Here is a 17,499-nt window from a genome sequence, read left to right as displayed (position 1 = left end):
AAAATTATCCTTTTTTCTTTCTAAAATTACTTCAAAATGTAGCAGGAATCCACATTTGCTTATACTAAGTAACTTGAAGATCTTAACATAATACACCTGCTTCCAATTAAATGTTATTGTCAAGACTATTAATCTATGTAACAAACCGTTAAATAGTATCGTATCGGCTCTAGAATAAACCATACGTTTTATAATTTAACGACAGTCAATACTGATTTATTCAATACCTATATTTGGACACTACACATTCTTTAGTGAAATAACTTTAAATTAATATCAACATACAGCTAATAGAAATATCGTGGCGCTTGTGGTCGCTCTAAGCACGTGCCATAACACTAGACTTAGGATGTTTCTTTTCTCCTTCAGTGGTTAAAAGAGGGATTTTTGGAGTAAATTACGTTTGAGAAAAAATTGATCTGCAGAATTATTGGTCTAATTACTACATTTTTATAATATTTCTAAATCTTCAATTCGTATCTGTCTTTCGTCTTGGCCTTTGATGAACAGAACTGGTACGTTCCTGAGTCGTTACGGTACATTTCTAGATTGATTTTGTTACAGTGGAATTGCTCTTTGTGCAACAAATGAAGTTTCGTGTTGTCGCTTATTACATCTATTATTAAATAAACAAATATGAGTAATCTTTCAATTGTAATCAGTGTTATTACGTAAAGTATTGCGCTAAGCTTTATACTTATTTTCTATTATTTATCGTTTAAGTAGATCAGATTCTGTGAATTATGAAAAAAGGGTTACAAATTTTTAACCTTGGAGCTTCGTTTCGACGACTCCAGCAAAGGAAGGAAACTTCTCAATACATATATGGCGAAGCGATTAAACCAAGTGAGCCTCATGTTCGTCCAAGCTGTGTTCACCATGTGAAAAAAAATCGTGATCATCACAAAAAAGAACCTCCTTCTGTCCCTCATTTGTGTTATTCTCATAGTAACGAAACTCCTCCTAATGACTCCAGGGACATTAATAAATCACTCGCACATGCTTCTGCCGAAGTGTCTTCTTCTCAAGCGAACGAAATTACTCATCCTACTGTCGAAGAAAGACAAAGAAAAACAATGAGACCCCTTCCTCCTCTACCGAAACGTCCCCACGCAACCTCAACTAATAACGGCGTTGTGTCACCAGAACCTAGCTACGGAGACAAAGTTCCACCAGTTTCTACTGCGTTTGAAGGTCACGTAAGGTCACCACATAAGGAAGAACCAGTTGAAAGTATCGTTAAGTACAACGAACAGGATGAAGACAAGAGACAAACAGAAACTGATGGAAAAAGTTATGAAGATTTACCAAAGTAAGTTTTCTGTATAGATTATTTGACATGTATACGTGTTTAAGTTCTAATTAGCATAACGTCAATAGTTCACTAATTTTGCATTAAAAAACAATAAGCCATTTCTATAAAACCAATTAATCATTTGACAATGCTATAAACTGCTAAATAGGCCTCACTTACTGTCAATTGAGTTGCAGATCGTGTATTACGCATATGAATAAAGTTGGTGGTCATGAATTATTTGAAAATGACTAAATTAATATGTTTTAGAGTATTGCAGTCATGCTGTATTACTACTGTATATTAAATAGTTCACACCAGAGCGCAATCTCGTATGCAGTTCATCACATATTATGTTTGTTTAATGTATAGTTCTATTTGACCTATTACACAATTTAGAAATAACTTTTGTCACACTTGTGACAGATACAGTAAGTTAAAACTTTATTTGGTTTGAAAGAACGTAATATTTTCGCAGGGCTTCTACGGTGTACGGCCCAGCATGGCCAGGTGGTTAAGGCACTCGACTCGTAATCAGAAGCTCGTGGGTTCGATTCCCCGTCACACCAAACATGCTCGCCCTTTCATCCGTGGGGGCGTTATAATGTACGGTCAGTCCCACTATTCGTTGATAAAAGAGTAGTCCAAGAGTTAGTGGTAGGTGATGATGACTAGCTGCCTTCCCTCTAGTCTTACACTGCTAAATTACCGGCGGCTAGCGCAAAAGCCCTCGTGTAGCTTTGCGCGAAACCCAAAAACAAAACAAACAGTCTATGGTGAAACATGGATGCGTAGCGATGTTTGGTCGTGTTGTGCGCAACCTGGGAGATTTAAGTGCCGTATAGACAATTTTCTCCTTGAAATACATGTTGACTGTGGGCGGAGCTTCACGATTTAAACAATGTTCGATAGAATTCTTTGAACCAATCACAACACGTGCTATTGGGAGCAGAACGTCGTAAAGACGTTAACATATCGCAGCTTTAGCTTGTATCGAGTTTTTGCTATTGTATATATAATACACGTCCCAGAATCAAAATTGGCCGAGAGTGAAGTTCTGAAAATTCATTAATATAGTTTCTATACAGAACAACATTCTTCCTCAAGAGGTATTGTAGATTATTTTTTAACAGCGGTGTGACTAATGTAAGTGTCAATTTTTCTTGAAAATTAGAAGTGGAAAAAGAAAGTATCAGAATACTGACGGTGACAAGCGGTTATTTAGTTCGACTATATCAGCAGTAGATTCTAAACATATTAGAACGCTTTACGATACTCTCAGAACAGTTTTATAAGTTACAGAGCATAAATGTTTGTAACTGGAACGATTCAACTCTGATTATGGTTCCAGTAAAAAACCATTATAAGAAAGAATAAATAAACATCGTATGTCAAAGTGACCACATGAAGAGGCAGAACACGTTATTGTGTGGAAACACAATATTTGATTAAAATTTTGGGGCTTTTGAAATGTAAAAAGTTATCATATCTATAACTCCAGTGAACATACGAACGAAAGAAATTAATGAGCACCTCAATCTTTACTGATTGAAAAAACAACAACCAAGCAATGAAATTGAAAGAAAGAATTTTGTTCATGTATGGTAAATAAAATGAAACAATGTCTTTGGTAAGAATGTCACGACCAACTGGTGTGTACGTTCCTAGTGAAACCCTAATATCTCGTTTCCTTCAATACATCAACCATATACATCAAAATAAAGCGGGACCTACCGATTTCAGGTAAGAATGTCTTTCTATACTTTTTTTTTTTTCTGTACAAGTGTCAGGTTTACGACAGCTTTTTATAAAATAGTTTTAAATAATTAGTATGCAAGTACTTTTTTTTTTTTTACTCTGTGATATAACATGATAAACGTAAGAAGTTTAGCATACAACCGCATACTGGATTGTTGAATTTGACTTTAAGAAACGAGCCTGAATTATATTAATAATGCTTTACCTGTCAGACTATGATAGTTATACTGTAATCAGGCATTTGTTCCTACTACATTTTAGAGCGAGTTTTGAAAACAACATAAAAGAATTAACCTAATTGTTATATTTGAACGATAATGCATGTGATTCAGAGATGGGTACTTGAACTTGTTTAAAAGCTTAATTAACTAAGTTTTATCACAATTTAACAGCTTTTCTTAAACATATTAGCACGAACGTTTTAGCAGATATATGAAGTCATATCAGAAAGTAAGCTAGATTTAGGCGTTTCACGTAACAAATAAAGCTTAAAATGTAGCAGAGTGAAAGGAATTTATGTTTCTTATTTATAAGGTATAAACCAAAAACAATTATCGTAGTGTATCTAAATTCCAGTACAACTGCAATAAACTGTTAGTTTAGTGCTTTTAATGCGTGTTGGAGTTGAGTTATAAATCGCTACTTGGATATAAAAACTTGACAATTATGTATTTCATTACATTTTTTCTTAATGGATAATATGTAACGTTTAAAACCCCTCTCTCTTTGGTCTACTCTGTTCAGATGTACGTTCTGTTCACTGATGACTTTGATAAAAGTTTACCTCTTTCGTTGAACGTACGTTCGCAAAACTCTTCTGTTTGTTTAAAATTCCTGTTGCTCAGCTGTCAATAATGTCCCCCTGGTGTTGGTTTTATACGTTTTCCCTTATTCTTTTAACGATAAATATACTCCTGATAAACCAGCTTATTGTCAATTTAGTGTGCTTTAAAGTATTGCCAAAGTTTCATTCATTTAAAATCACACAAAAATATACTCCTGTTTACCAACTTATTGTCAATTTAGTGTGCTTTAAAGTGTTGCCAAAGTTTCATTCCTTTAAAATCACACAAAAATCTCTTAGCATAAATATTAAATCGGCAGGATTCATCTCTTTCAATAGTTCTACGGTTTTTTACGTATTAAACTAATGAAACGATTATTAAATCTACCATAAGTGGTCTAAAATTTAAAAAAAAAAAAAAAGATAATTGTAATATTATTCAGTTATTCATTTCCGACTTTTAGTTAAGACCTACTGGTTAAACCATTGTGACAAATACTGTTTAAGTTCACTCACCCAGTAACAGAATGGTGTTTAGAATCTCATTGCAAGAGTTTGTTGACCGATCGCTGAAGCACGACTAGTGCGACATGCACCCTCTAAAGAACCTTAATATTTATATAGAAAGTTTAAGTATGTTTTTTTTTTTTATATATGCATTTCGAAAAATAATATCATCAACGAATTAACCATCCAAGGAGACTCGCCTCTTACTGTATTAACTCATGTGTCTCTTTCACTTCCTGTCATGCTGTTTAGAGAGTACGTTCGAAGTTGGTTTGAGCAATTAGTGGTTCGGTATGGCCAGGTGGGTTAAGGCGTTCGACTCCTAATCTGAGGGTCGCAGGTTCGAATCCCTGTCGCACCAAATATGCTCGCCCTTTCAGCTGTGGGGACGATATAATGTTACGGTCAATTCCAGTATTCGTTGGTAAAAGAGTAGCCCAAGAGGTGGCGGTGGGTGGTGATGACTAGCTGCCTTACATCTGGTCTTACACTACTAAATTAGGGACGGCTAGCGCAGATAGCCCTCGTGTAGCTTTTCGCAAAAAAAAACAAACAATTGAGCAATTAGTTTTTATTTAACCTTGTACAAATACAAAGGTGGGGAGCATTCGAGTATCTTAATTTGTATCTTGTACATGGAAGGAATTAGAAATATAAACTTAGGGACTTATATGCAGCAGTTACAACTTTAGAAAATTGAACTTTTAGATACATTTCAAATACTGATATAAGTTTGTCTCTACCACCACTAATACAGAATATATGAGCTTGTGTTTCAGTTTTTGCTGTTGTTGTTGGGCCTATTTTGGAAGAAATAGGAAGCAGTATAAAAAAGTGTAATTAACTAACAGATTTTCATAAACTCTTTCTATTTGTGGCAACACTATCATGACTATATTAGCAGTAACAAACTGTAGTTTGTTTTTTAATTTCAAAGTTACACGAGAGCTGTCTGCGCCAACTGCCCTTAATTTAGCAATGTAGGACTAGTTGAAGACAACTAGTCACTATCGCCCACCACCAACTCTTGGGATACTCTTTTACCAACGAATAGTGGGATTGACTAATAACATAACGCCTTCACAGCTGAAAGGGCAAGCATGTTTGATTGGACGAGAATTCCAACCAGCAACCCTCAGATCACGAGTTCAGCGCTCTAACCATCTGACCATACCGGTCCTAACTGTAGTAAATAAGGAGTGATGAGGTAATCGTCAACTTACCGAGTATTTTTTATATGTTTATTTTAATTTTATTTATTCTGTCTGTGACCAAAACTGCAGCAAACGATTGACCAGAAATTGGATGAGCTGATTCATTTGGCATGCATAGAAGAAAGAGAGTCTATAAGAATTTTTTTTAAAAGACGACGGATTCATATTGGCCATCGATAACTTTAGAGTTAAGTTCGTAGTCAGAAAATTATATTTATAGGTTTTCCAGTGAAACAATGTTTGCAAATGTGGACAGCGTGTTGTTACTCACTGAAAACTTTTGTATAATATCTGATTGCTTGATTTATTCAGTGTATTTGCTTATACTTGTTTGGTATGATCTGAGAGAGAAAAACTGGTTGTGACAAATGACTACTTTTTTTACACATTTATCTGAGTAAAAGATAGATATATCTACCACATTTCTAACATATATATATGTAGCACAATTTGTGTAAGCATATTCTTAACTAAGATTCATCAAAAATCATTCTTGTAACACCATTATCTCTTTAAAAGAATCTCTTCATATTATTTACAGAGGGAGTAGCCAAAACAAACACCAAGTTAAGCTTCTACGCAAATCAAAGATTCCTTCATTAATTAATTCTTCACATTATGCTTATTGTATACTGATTTTGATGATTTAATTATACTAAGTCATTTCAATCCGTTATGTTTTTTCAAGTTTCGATATTATGTTCATTTTCGCTATGGTTCTCGCATACTACAAAATACTGTATATTGATCCATTCATAATATTATGTCCAACATTTACTGTTTTATGCAGAAATGTTTCGCATGTGACGTCATAGTCCCCGATTAAAGTTTTTTGAATACTAGTCCTTGGAGGCACTTACAGTGCGTATGTCTTGGTCTATCAGTAAATATTACTTACTTGCAAATACTTAAAGCTACTTTTGTCATACTTATCAACGTATGAGTTACAAACAGCATACAATATTAATTCATTTTTGTCACTCCTTTTATTTAACATTTTGCTTATTATGCTAAAAATATCCAGTGAAAGGTTTGTTTTGTGATGGCTAGCTTATTATTGCTATTTTTATGGTGTAGCAAATATTCTTGTAAAAGAAACCAAAACCTGAATGTGTATGTAATAAGTGTTGAAAATTGGGATAAAAGCAGCAAGGAATTAGGTAGCCTGACTGTCATATTCAGAAACCAATGAACTGAGTATTATGGTCATTTATCTTATATTATTATATCAAATCAACTTAACCATTGTAAAAACATGAGTATATTTTATTGATGTGAAGTTAAAGCTTTTGAATTATCCCAGAAAACAAAGGGTTATGCACATGATTATCTGCTTGATAAGATGGAATTGGAAAATGTTAACATGGTGTGAAAGCAAAGAATATTATTATAAGGATAAATGGCAAATACTAATTTTAACACAGACACCTATAAATTCATGATGATTTAGACATACTTGGTTTGGGATAACGCGTGTGTGTGTGTTTTCTTATAGCCAGGCCACATAGGGGAAGTTTGGGATAAAAACAATTGTGTTGTTGTTTGACTTTCTTACAAAATTTAGATAAGTTACCAAGTTTGATAAACATATAGGGAAACACAAAATAGTTTAATATCGTTTTTCTTTTATGATAAACATAATTTTTTTCAGTAATCTTGCAACAAATATTATAGGAAACCTGATGATTAGCAGATATTACATCATGTATTAATATTATAGCTTTATTTTGAAGTTGATATAAAACTGATGCATAATATTAATGTATATTTGAATGTATATACATAATTGAGGTATATTATTATTTTGAAACGACAAATGTACAATTATTATATTTTATATGTTCATTAATGTATAACTGACATGCTGTCACAGTGCTTTTGTTCTCGAGAATCCACCACTGCTGTCACTTTGCAAATAACTACAAACATTTAATTGTTTCATTTTTGTATATATATGTGTGTGTGTGTGTGTGTAAAACTTTTAAACTATTTAAAATAAGCACTTATGCATACAGGTATAAAATAGCTTGATTATTTAACCGAAGTATTTTAATTAATAAATACTTTATTTTAATTTTATACATGTGTATTAATCGATGATATTTTGTTTTACTTTTAATATCAAAATAAGACATGCGTGTTTCTTTATTCTCTAAATAAAACTGACAGTAAACTCTTCTATTGACAGAAACCAGCAGTTTGTTATATTGAGTTCCATTTATGCACAGCTGTTGATTGTTATTTGTATTGCGCTCTTCACGACTGAAGTCGTCACATCCGAAGTATCGCTCTTTTACTTTGAGGTAGGGTTGTACTAATTGTATGGAATACATAGTAATAGTTTCAATATAAACGTGCTTTGATGTAACTCTTATATTAGCCTTAAATAATACACGTCAAATATCATGAGAGATAAGTCACCACGCGATCCAGTATTGAATAAATCGTACTCTTGTATACCAAACTTTAGATTTCAGTTTATGCAGCAGCTGCTAGTATACAATAAATCTTAGTCGCAACAGTATCAAATATTGCTCATACATATTTTATTTGCCGAAGTTTCCGTCATGATTCTATATTATCAAGCTTTCCGACCGTCGACATCGTCTGTGACATGGTGTTGATTGGAATTTTTATGTGTTTCCAGAGAGAAATATTTTTGTTAGAAATACTTTATATTTATTTGCACAGACAGCTAATTGTTTTTCAAATATCACTTATATATGAAAAAAAAAGCGGTTTAGCCCTGTTAAAAATATACAGAAAATAATTTTCGTCATTATACTAGACTTTCATTTTATTATTATTTCGTATTGTTTAAAATTTCCGATGTTATGAATCCTACTTTTCAGGGAACAAGAAAAACAAAATCAATTCCCAACAAATATCATGTAAAACTTCATTCAAAATGTTGTTTTTATGTTTCATGATATTGGAATAGAAATTAATTAATACACAAAACTAATTTTTGTGTGCCTGAAGTATCTTGCCTCCTAGTGGGTCAGTGATAAACTGAAGGCTTATAATGTTAAAAATTAGGTTTCAATACCCATTGTTGGTACAGCACAGATAGTCTCTTGTGTAACTTTGCTTTTCTGGATATGTTTTAACTTCTTTCTAATAAAACAAATTGAATAAAATAAAAGAAGCACTTTGAATTATAGCAGTATTTAGTACAAACACAAAGTTCCAACTACGATAATATTATAGTGAATAAAGATAAGATTTATTTTAGATATATATTGAAGTTACGAGGAGCAAACATGATATGAGCCATTGGAAACAATCTCTACATATCAGAATTCTATGAATACATTTAATTTTGTTTGTTTGTGGTTAAGCACAAACATATACGATTAGCTATCTGTGCTGTCTGGTTTTTAGCAGAAAAAAGTCCGTAAAGTTACCGCTGTTCCACTAGGAGAAACATTTATTAGTTAAATGATGTGCCAACTTAAATTATTGGGCCGGTATGGCGAGGTGGTTAATGAACTCGACTCGTAGTCCGAGAGTCGCGGGTTTGAATCCCCATCGCACCAAACATGATCGCCCTTTTAGCCTTGGGACGTTATTATGCGACAGTTATTCTCACTATTCTTTGCAAAAGAATAGCCCAAGAGTTAGCGATGGGCGGTGATGACTAGTTGCCTTCCCTCCAGTCTTACACTGCTAAATTAGGGACGGCTAGCGCAGATAGCCCATGTGTAGCTATGCGCGAAATTCAAAACAAACCAAACCCATCATACTAGTTTTATACAACATAGATTTAACGAAATATTGTTTTTAGCTGTAACGGTAAAATGAAAATGGTTATTTGAATGTATTTATGTTAATTTAACCTAACGTTTCGTGCCATTTTATATTTGTTATTTGGTGAAGGATTCCTTATTATAGCTACATTAAAGGATTTTTTAAAATCATTTTCTCGATTAACTTCATGTAGTTATAGTCTTGGAATGCTAGTTTAAATAGTGTTCACTTGTGAAACATCTTTACAGTTGAATTCACAAGTAACATTCCACTCTACGATCGATATATTTTCTGCTATTACTGCATCCCTTAATATCAGTTGTTTATTAGCATTACTTTTGACAGACCCTACAACAAAACCTTTCTCATATAGCATCAATGAAGTTTAATTAACTGATTTTGTATAAATTTATATTTATACATAGAAAGAGGATAATTTTAATGGCCGTAATGTTATTATCAGTATAGTTTTTTAAGTCCACCAGATCCAAAAAGGTACAGTTATGACAGAAAGTGTTCGTACCCCTGCGTCGTGAGTAGTTTTTTTTCTCATAACTTAAAAAGTACAGTTTATTATAAATATTGTACTAACACACATCTACATAAATTTTTATGTAAATTGAACGACAAATAAACTGGTTATAAACAATAACCAAACATAGGAGGGGCAGAAAGTGTTCGTGTGTCAACTTTAATGGTCAGTTGTGTAGCCTTTCAGGTGAATTACTTGGCGCAATCTCTCCTCATACCCCTCCATGATTGTTTGACAGTCCTCGACTGGTATTTTCTTCCATTCTTCTTTAGAGAAGGCCCCCAACTCTTGCAAGATTTTCGGATGACTCTGATGAACCCTGGTTTTGAACTCATGCCAAACGTTTTCAATTGGGTTGAGATCGGGTGACTGCGATAGCCATTCCAGAACGCATATATGGTCCCTATGCAACCTGGATTGCACATATTTCGATGTGTGCTTAGGGTCATTGTCGTGCTGGAAGATCCAACGACGCCCAAGCCGCAAGTTCCGAGCATCATTCTTGATATAAGTGCCTAATATATCAACGTACTCTTCTTTTTTCATGATTCCCTTGACGCGGTGAAGGCTGCCTACACCAGAAGAGCTGAAGGAAACCCATAGTATGATCGAGCCACCTCCGTGTTTAACTGTAGGAACGATGTTCTTTGGCAGATTTCGTTCTCCCTTCTTACAGAAAATATTGCGGAACGAGGGAGGTTAGCAGTTGATCCTGTGAGCTTGAACATGGCAATTATGCTTTGAACAGTAGATTTCGGCACATTAAGTTGTGTAGCAATACCGGAAAGAGACACACGAGACTTGTATTTTACAATAATTCGGTTTTTTAAATCACTGGACAGTTGTTTCCTGTTCGCATGACGACCAAGCAGATAATGACGGAGACGGCGCTAAATTGCCGGAAGTACATTTTTTGTCGGCTAAATTCCAATAATTATGAACCAAGTGTCTATTTCTGGAATGGTATAATGTAGTTTATCTGCCAAACTAAACAAAATTTTTACGGGAATATTAGTTTTTTCACACGTTCTGAAATGTACGAACACTTTCTGCTCCTCCTATTTTTGGTTATTTGTTTATAAACAGTTTATTTGTCATTTAATTTACATAAAAATGTATGTAGATGTGTGTTAGTATAATATTTATAATAGATTTTATTTCTATTAGCCTAATCATGATAATTTTTTGAGTTATGAGCAAAAAAACCACTCAGGACACAGGGGTACGAACACTTTCTGTCGTAACTTTAGGTAGCGAGATGTGTATACAGTTAACACATAATGTTAGTCGTTTCATTCTTATAGCATTATCACTGTGCTAGTACATACGATAGTACATTTTTTAACAGATTAAATACATATTATTGAATGCAAAATGTCTAAATGTGCGTCCTGTAGTGGAAAATTAATTGCATGGTATGTTCAAGTTGTAATTGCTGTTGTATTCCAGTAACTTTGTCAGTTCTACTTCTGTTTTTGTGTTGTATGTATTTACATAATAATTTTATATTCCTTAGGGCTTCTATCTCTACCTCTATGCAGGTAGTTTGACATTTTTGTTATACATCAATGTTTATCCAATACATAATAAAGAAACTTCGCTTACCACATCTGAGAATGTTGTGCGATCCTCCATAATGAACAGCTTAAGAAAATTTGGCCACAGAGGGAAAACAGAGGACACCAAAAATCACAGATCTCACAAGACTTACAATCCATACAATGTGAAAAACCACGGAAGCTTTTTCCTAAGGATTGGAGCAATAGGTGATTCAAAGAGTCTTTATAATTTATAAATGCAACCATAAAACATAAAGTACTACCAAGTAATGTGAACCAAAATTCTATAAATTTTACAACATGGCATGTTTGATTACGTCACTGTTGTTTCAAATGTTGTACAAAGAACAGATTTATTGAGTTCTGCAGCAATTTATTAACTTAATTAGTCTTTACTCTTTGATAAATTATTTGATTATTGACCAACACTAATTTTTTGACGTAATATTTTTAATTTTAAATATAAAACATAATGAAACTGACTCGAAATTTTTTGATGGAATTTATAAAATATACAATGAAACAACTTTAACAACTTACTTAAAGAAAAAATTCAAAAGTACATATATGAGCAGATAAAAAATTTTAGAATGCTAAAGGAGCTAGTAATCAGGACTAATTTTTCTGGACCTGACATGACCTCGTGATTAAGGCACTCTACTCGCAATCTAAGGGTCACGGGGGGTTCGAATCCCCGTTACACCAAACATGCTCGCCCTTTCAGCCGTGGGGGCGTTATAATGTTACAGTTAATCCCACTATTCGTTTGCAAAAGAGTAGCCCAAGAGTTGGCGGTGGGTGGTTATGACCACCTGCCTTCCCTCTAGTCTTACACTGCTAAATTAGGGACGGCTAGCGCAGATAGTTCTCGTGTAGCTTTGCGCGAAATTCAAAAATAAACAAACAAAAACAGTGATTTTAACCTTTACTTGATTAAGATATTAAACATTGACGTGTGGTTTACATAGTGTATGTACGTCACTCGTAATTAACTAATATATCTATGATGTGTGGACAAAACTAATTTTCTTTTCATATTTGTCTGTGATTTCTCTATGTAGTACAGAGTTTGTGTTCATAACACGTAAATTTTACAATTACATATCATAAATGAGAAAACTGACTATGAAGATTGAGATATTTATAAGCGCTCAAAATATTCCAACATATTTTCAGCCTTTGGAATAGGCACAATGATTTACAATGGGATGGAGTTTGGGAAGTTCTTCGAAATCCCAGTTACATCTCCATGCTATAGCATTCTTCTTGGTGTGAATCCTGTTTTCCAAATGATATTCACATTCTTCCAGATGTACTTCATATTTGTAAATACTAAAGTAAGTACACAGTGTATAATAATCAGCCAAGTGGAAATTCCATTTTATTAGTGGAAATTCAATAGAAATAACTGTAGATATAATAATTACAGGATTTTATAAGTTCCTAAGTTAATCGACTTCAATATAACGTATTTTGTTTCTTAAAAAATAACTTTCTAATAACTTTAAAAGGGAAAGATTCATAAGAAAATTTAAAATATTACAGCTCGCTGAACTTTAAAATTTTCTACTTTAATTTGGCAAACTTTTAGTTATAATTAACAAATTATGCAAACAGAATCTCTTACTCTTTCATCCATATTTTCATTAATGTCACCTCTACGTAAGAACACAACTTGTAGTTCCTGTTATTCCAATTAATCGGTCAGTCAAACACTGTCATCAGTAAGCGCTCATTACACCAGAATGTAAAAGTCGTTCGTGTAAAGGTTTTTGTAACTTATTCTTCCATCAAATATAAGTTATCTATTCACATACCGTTTTTTCTTCTTTATTATCTACTTCACCAGTAAATATAAGGTATTGTGAATTTTCAGCTCAACATACAGAGGTTGAAGGTGGTGGCAAGGTTTGGCCTGATGCATATGGTAGCAACAAACATATGTATATGGTTACGAACATTGGGCAAAGAAACTCTTTACGAAATTTCAACAAAGCTGATGAAAAATGGTAAAACCAATCTTATGGAAGAATTGCTAGTGCCAGCTAGAGGTAGCAAATAATTTTCATACATAAAATATGTTTCATTTTGTTTCATGTTAAACATAAGTTCTATTTTCGTACATGAAAGCACTTAACCAAAAATAATTTCTTATCTAATTATTCCTCATGCATTAATGTACTACAGTGGGAAGATGAGATTGTTAAATAGCATTCGATATTTTATTCTGAGTAATATTCCGTTGAAAGATTACGTTAACTCTTTGAATTCAGAGAGAAATGAATAAGTAATATTTTCTATTTACTGCGCATAGATTATAAATATCTTATTATTCTGTAAGTCCTTTGTGGGTTTTTTACATAAGCCATTGTTCTTTTGATCCAGATGAAAATTTGAGAGTAAACTTGATGCCATTAAACTGGTTTGTAAAACTTTTACAAAATATATTATTTCTCTCATATTTCAGATAATAACACCAGGATTAATGAGACCAATATATGCCAGAAAACAGACATCATTGATGATATCGTGTCACAGGCGTCTCCATTTCTTTATCCTTTCACCGTGGAATTTAGTCTGATTGGATCTGCAGTTCTCTATGTGATGTGGAAGAACATAGGCAAGAACCCTGCCTTTATAGTGGAAAAGAAGAACAATGTCATTTTTGATGCGCCCAGTGTTCGTAACAGCGCCAGAATGAATTGTATTGGAGCAAGTAAAGGATTGTTTTTAGGCTTGCTAGTTTTGGTTATATGTATGTGTTGTCTAATTGCATTTTTTGTGCTAGTCCATCACGAAGAGCATAAAATCTTAGCTATTTATTTGGGAGACATATCTCATTGTGCTCTTCTAGTCCTAAACATCATTTCTGTTATTGTGGGATTTATTCGGATAAGAACTTTGAAATATCTTCCTGACCGTAAAGAGCAAGTTAGCAGCATCCTGCTGACTATAACAGGATTTGGGTTGTATTTATATGCTGTTTTCGGGATTATAGCAGGCTCTTTATCATCCATTTACTTCGTTCCCAACGTCCTAGTTCTGATAATCAGTGGTCTAACCTTGTTCCAAGCGATCATACAGTCTTTATTCATTTCAGATGTTGTTTGTCGATCAACATATTTACCTGAACACGATAAACAGAAGCCTGGAAGGCACGTGGTTACATTTTTGATTATCAATAACGTTACCCTTTGGATAATCTACACTTTGCAAATGCAGAAAATGGAAGCCAGTCCAGTAGAATTCAACTTTTTTGGTATGTGGGGTTGGACGCTTGTTGTTCACATGACGCTTCCTCTTGCTATCTTCTACAGATTTCACTCAGCTGTTACATTCGCTGATGTTTGGAAAAACTCGTATAGAAATATTTATTCGTAATATATGCCTTAACGTTCCACTTTCTGTGAAATACTTGTGTGGGCTATACTGTGGACTATCTGTGTTCTGCCCACCATAGGTATCGAAACTCGGTTTCTAGCGTTTAAAAATACTCGTGAATGATGTTGCTTGGTAACTGAATGTTAACTGCAAGGGCGTAACCAGCAATAATGAATAATTTTGGGGTATTTTAACAAATAATATGAGGTCATTTTCTTTCACACAGACAACTGAAGTGATTTATATGATGTATTTTGATTTACCTTGACTCCCTCAGAATCCTTATCTTTAAATTACTTTTGGAACTTTGAAACGCTGTCTGAGGAACAGTGTGCTTCTTCTTATCTGATGATATGGAAATATCGCATTAACGTAACACTGAAATAATATCTTTTACGCGGTACTTTATATTTCTGTTAGTACATATTCCAGTAAATAATGGAGTTAACACTCTTATTTGTAAAACTACCTATTTGGAGTAATTAAATTAAAAGACTTAAAAAATAAATTTTAAAAATTTGTAACATATTATCTGTGGTGTTAATCATATATGATGTGTTTATAACTGTACTGTTTCATTTTGACATTACTCATTCTGGTGTTAAGGTTGCTGAAAGTAAACGAATTGAACACAGTGTAACTGCTGTTTACCTAAGCCTCATATAATTGGTACAATACAACGCAAGTTCTTTCTTGTTCTTGATTAGAGAGACCAGACGTTCAGGTTTGCCAGAACAGTCCTGTTTTTTGGTTGTTTGTCCCAGTGTCTCAAGAAAAGTTCTCGGGACGCAAGAAACGTCTCGTTTTGATGATAAAAATATTTAATAGCAATAACATCCGATCATGAAAATAATAGGCATACTTGTTCATTGTTGTAACATATACTCTCCTGTCATCAAACTCTCGAAAGTTCCGTCTGTGCGTGGTGGAAAGTCCTGGTCTGAATGTAAAGACACTTAAGGCAATGCTCATGGACAAAACATATTTTCAATCATGTACTGAATTGTAGGAATATTTAATGAAGAAACAAAACTACTACCTTCCATTTTTTCTTGACACAAAATAATTCTAAAGCCTAAAAATAGCATGTTTGAAAATGCTACGAACTCATAAATAAATCCAGGCCTATTTTAAGATCAGCTGTATAAAGTGAATAATTAAATGTTGTTTTTTTTATTATAATTCGAGCATTTTTTGCTTATTTGTTTTATGTCTATTACCAGTAAAAAAGATATTGAAATTATTTAATAAACAATGTCATTGTTAATATATTTGAAAATACTGTGGAACAGTTCAATAAATTAAATTAAATTAAATAACAGGCAAGTTGCTCCAAACTTGCAATATATTGAAATTAGGGACAAAAGCTGGACTTTCCAAGTTTCTCGGTTCGACAATCTGATCAATGTATTCATTACTTTTGCTTATTTGTCACTCCAATATGTGTGATTCAGAGAGAAAATGTAATTTTTCACAAATTAAAACTTGTTAACATATCTATAGGGTGTTCAAATTATTGCAAATTTTAGAACCTACGAGCTTAAGTGTATCGTTGAGTTTAGTGACAAAAGCCTTTTTTTTCAGTATCAATGACAATCAGGCAGAAACAATGAAATCTCTACTTGTATGGGAAAAGAAACGTGGGTGTGAGCAATATCATGATTTTTATTATTTACTATTTTTGCACTGCTAAATATTTTCAGTAGTAATTATATAAATAATGTTTATTTGGATTTTTAATGTTTTTCATCACTAAATTTTACGAATTTTATACAGGTATTTCATCACGTACATCAACTTACTTTTGTATTCTGAAAGTTGAAAAGGAACATTGCACGTGTATTTATGACGAACTTACGTAACCAGTCTTTTGATATTTTTTAACAACTTTGAGTGCGGTGAACTAGTGGATCTAATTAAACATTCACCAACATAAAAGTAAAGACAATCAATCTGTTTGTGGGCAAAAAATAATTCATTGTTTATTCACAAGAATAAGGAACTGTGTAACTGAAACCTACATTGGTCTGCTCTAATCTTGTAATAGTAGACCTGTAACCATATGGGCATCAGAGACACAGGGATTTTACTAATTAGCTGCTTTGTGAATCCATGAACGGTCTAGCAAACCTCTGACGGATTTAATACTTCATTAAGAAATTCAACCAGAACCTCAGAATAGACTTGCTTTAATGCTCACAACTAGAGAATGGACACGGAAATTCGAATTATTATTATTAATGGCTAATTTAAATGAAAATTTGAAGAAGTTATTAAAGTAATGACTAAAAGAAATATTGATATGCTTGGAATATCAATGACTAGAATAAAATAAGAGGAAAAAATATTAAAAAATCATACTTTCAATAAAGGGGAAATATGGAAACTAAATGTATGGCATCAAAATGATTTTGAACCCAAAAATGTCCAATTATACGGAGAATTTTAAATATGGAAATGAAATAATCATCGAAATTAAGATCAATAATAAAGATGAAAAAATCGGTTTGATGCAAGCTTAAGTACCACAACATAAAATAAAAAGATGTTTTTTTTATGATGACTTGTAATACACACACACACACACGTATGATTTATTTAATTTTGGAGGTAACAATTATGGGCGATCTAAACAGACATGCTGGCTATGAAAGATATGAAATCGAAAATGTCATTGCAGCTTTTAGTTTAATAGATAATAATTCCAAAAGAGAATATTT

At 33.0% G+C, this 17,499-nt stretch overlaps 2 protein-coding genes across 8 annotated transcripts in view; one reads left to right on the top strand and one right to left on the bottom strand.

The window, feature by feature from the left end:
* LOC143240132 (uncharacterized) overlaps positions 1–17,499 on the bottom strand; it is a 134,522-nt gene that overhangs the window by 97,501 nt on the left and 19,522 nt on the right. For 4 of the 7 annotated variants that reach the window (XR_013021591.1, XR_013021586.1, XR_013021587.1 and 1 more), the window contains exon 2: positions 11,445–11,586. The gene's annotated coding sequence lies outside the window, so the exon portion shown is untranslated. Of the gene's footprint in view, positions 1–1,049; positions 1,183–4,961; positions 5,144–11,444; positions 11,587–16,632; positions 16,982–17,499 lie in introns of those variants that run through there. The other 3 variants (XR_013021590.1, XR_013021589.1, XR_013021592.1) reach the window with 3 other exon arrangements.
* LOC143240131 (proton channel OtopLc-like) lies at positions 731–16,277 on the top strand. The gene is made up of 6 exons (XM_076482062.1): positions 731–1,312; positions 7,746–7,860; positions 11,356–11,605; positions 12,575–12,735; positions 13,275–13,449; positions 13,866–16,277. Exons 1-6 carry the CDS (start codon positions 744–746, stop codon positions 14,777–14,779), a joined length of 2,184 nt encoding a protein of 727 aa, XP_076338177.1. The 5' UTR covers positions 731–743; the 3' UTR covers positions 14,780–16,277.

The sequence above is a fragment of the Tachypleus tridentatus genome, chromosome 13, assembly GCF_004210375.1.
Source record: "Tachypleus tridentatus isolate NWPU-2018 chromosome 13, ASM421037v1, whole genome shotgun sequence".
Classification (NCBI taxonomy): Eukaryota; Metazoa; Arthropoda; class Merostomata; order Xiphosura; family Limulidae; genus Tachypleus; species Tachypleus tridentatus.
The sequence above is the reverse complement of the archived record's forward strand: the minus strand, read 5'-3'. Positions and strand labels throughout refer to the sequence as shown.

Excerpts from the sequence above, each read along its gene's own strand:
- LOC143240131 (XM_076482062.1), top strand. The coding sequence starts at position 744 with ATGAAAAAAGGGTTACAAATTTTTAACCTTGGAGCTTCGTTTCGACGA. Across the intron at positions 11,606-12,574 it reads CCTAAGGATTGGAGCAATAG|CCTTTGGAATAGGCACAATG; the intron begins GTGATTCAAAGA and ends ACATATTTTCAG. Across the intron at positions 12,736-13,274 it reads TCATATTTGTAAATACTAAA|CTCAACATACAGAGGTTGAA; the intron begins GTAAGTACACAG and ends GTGAATTTTCAG.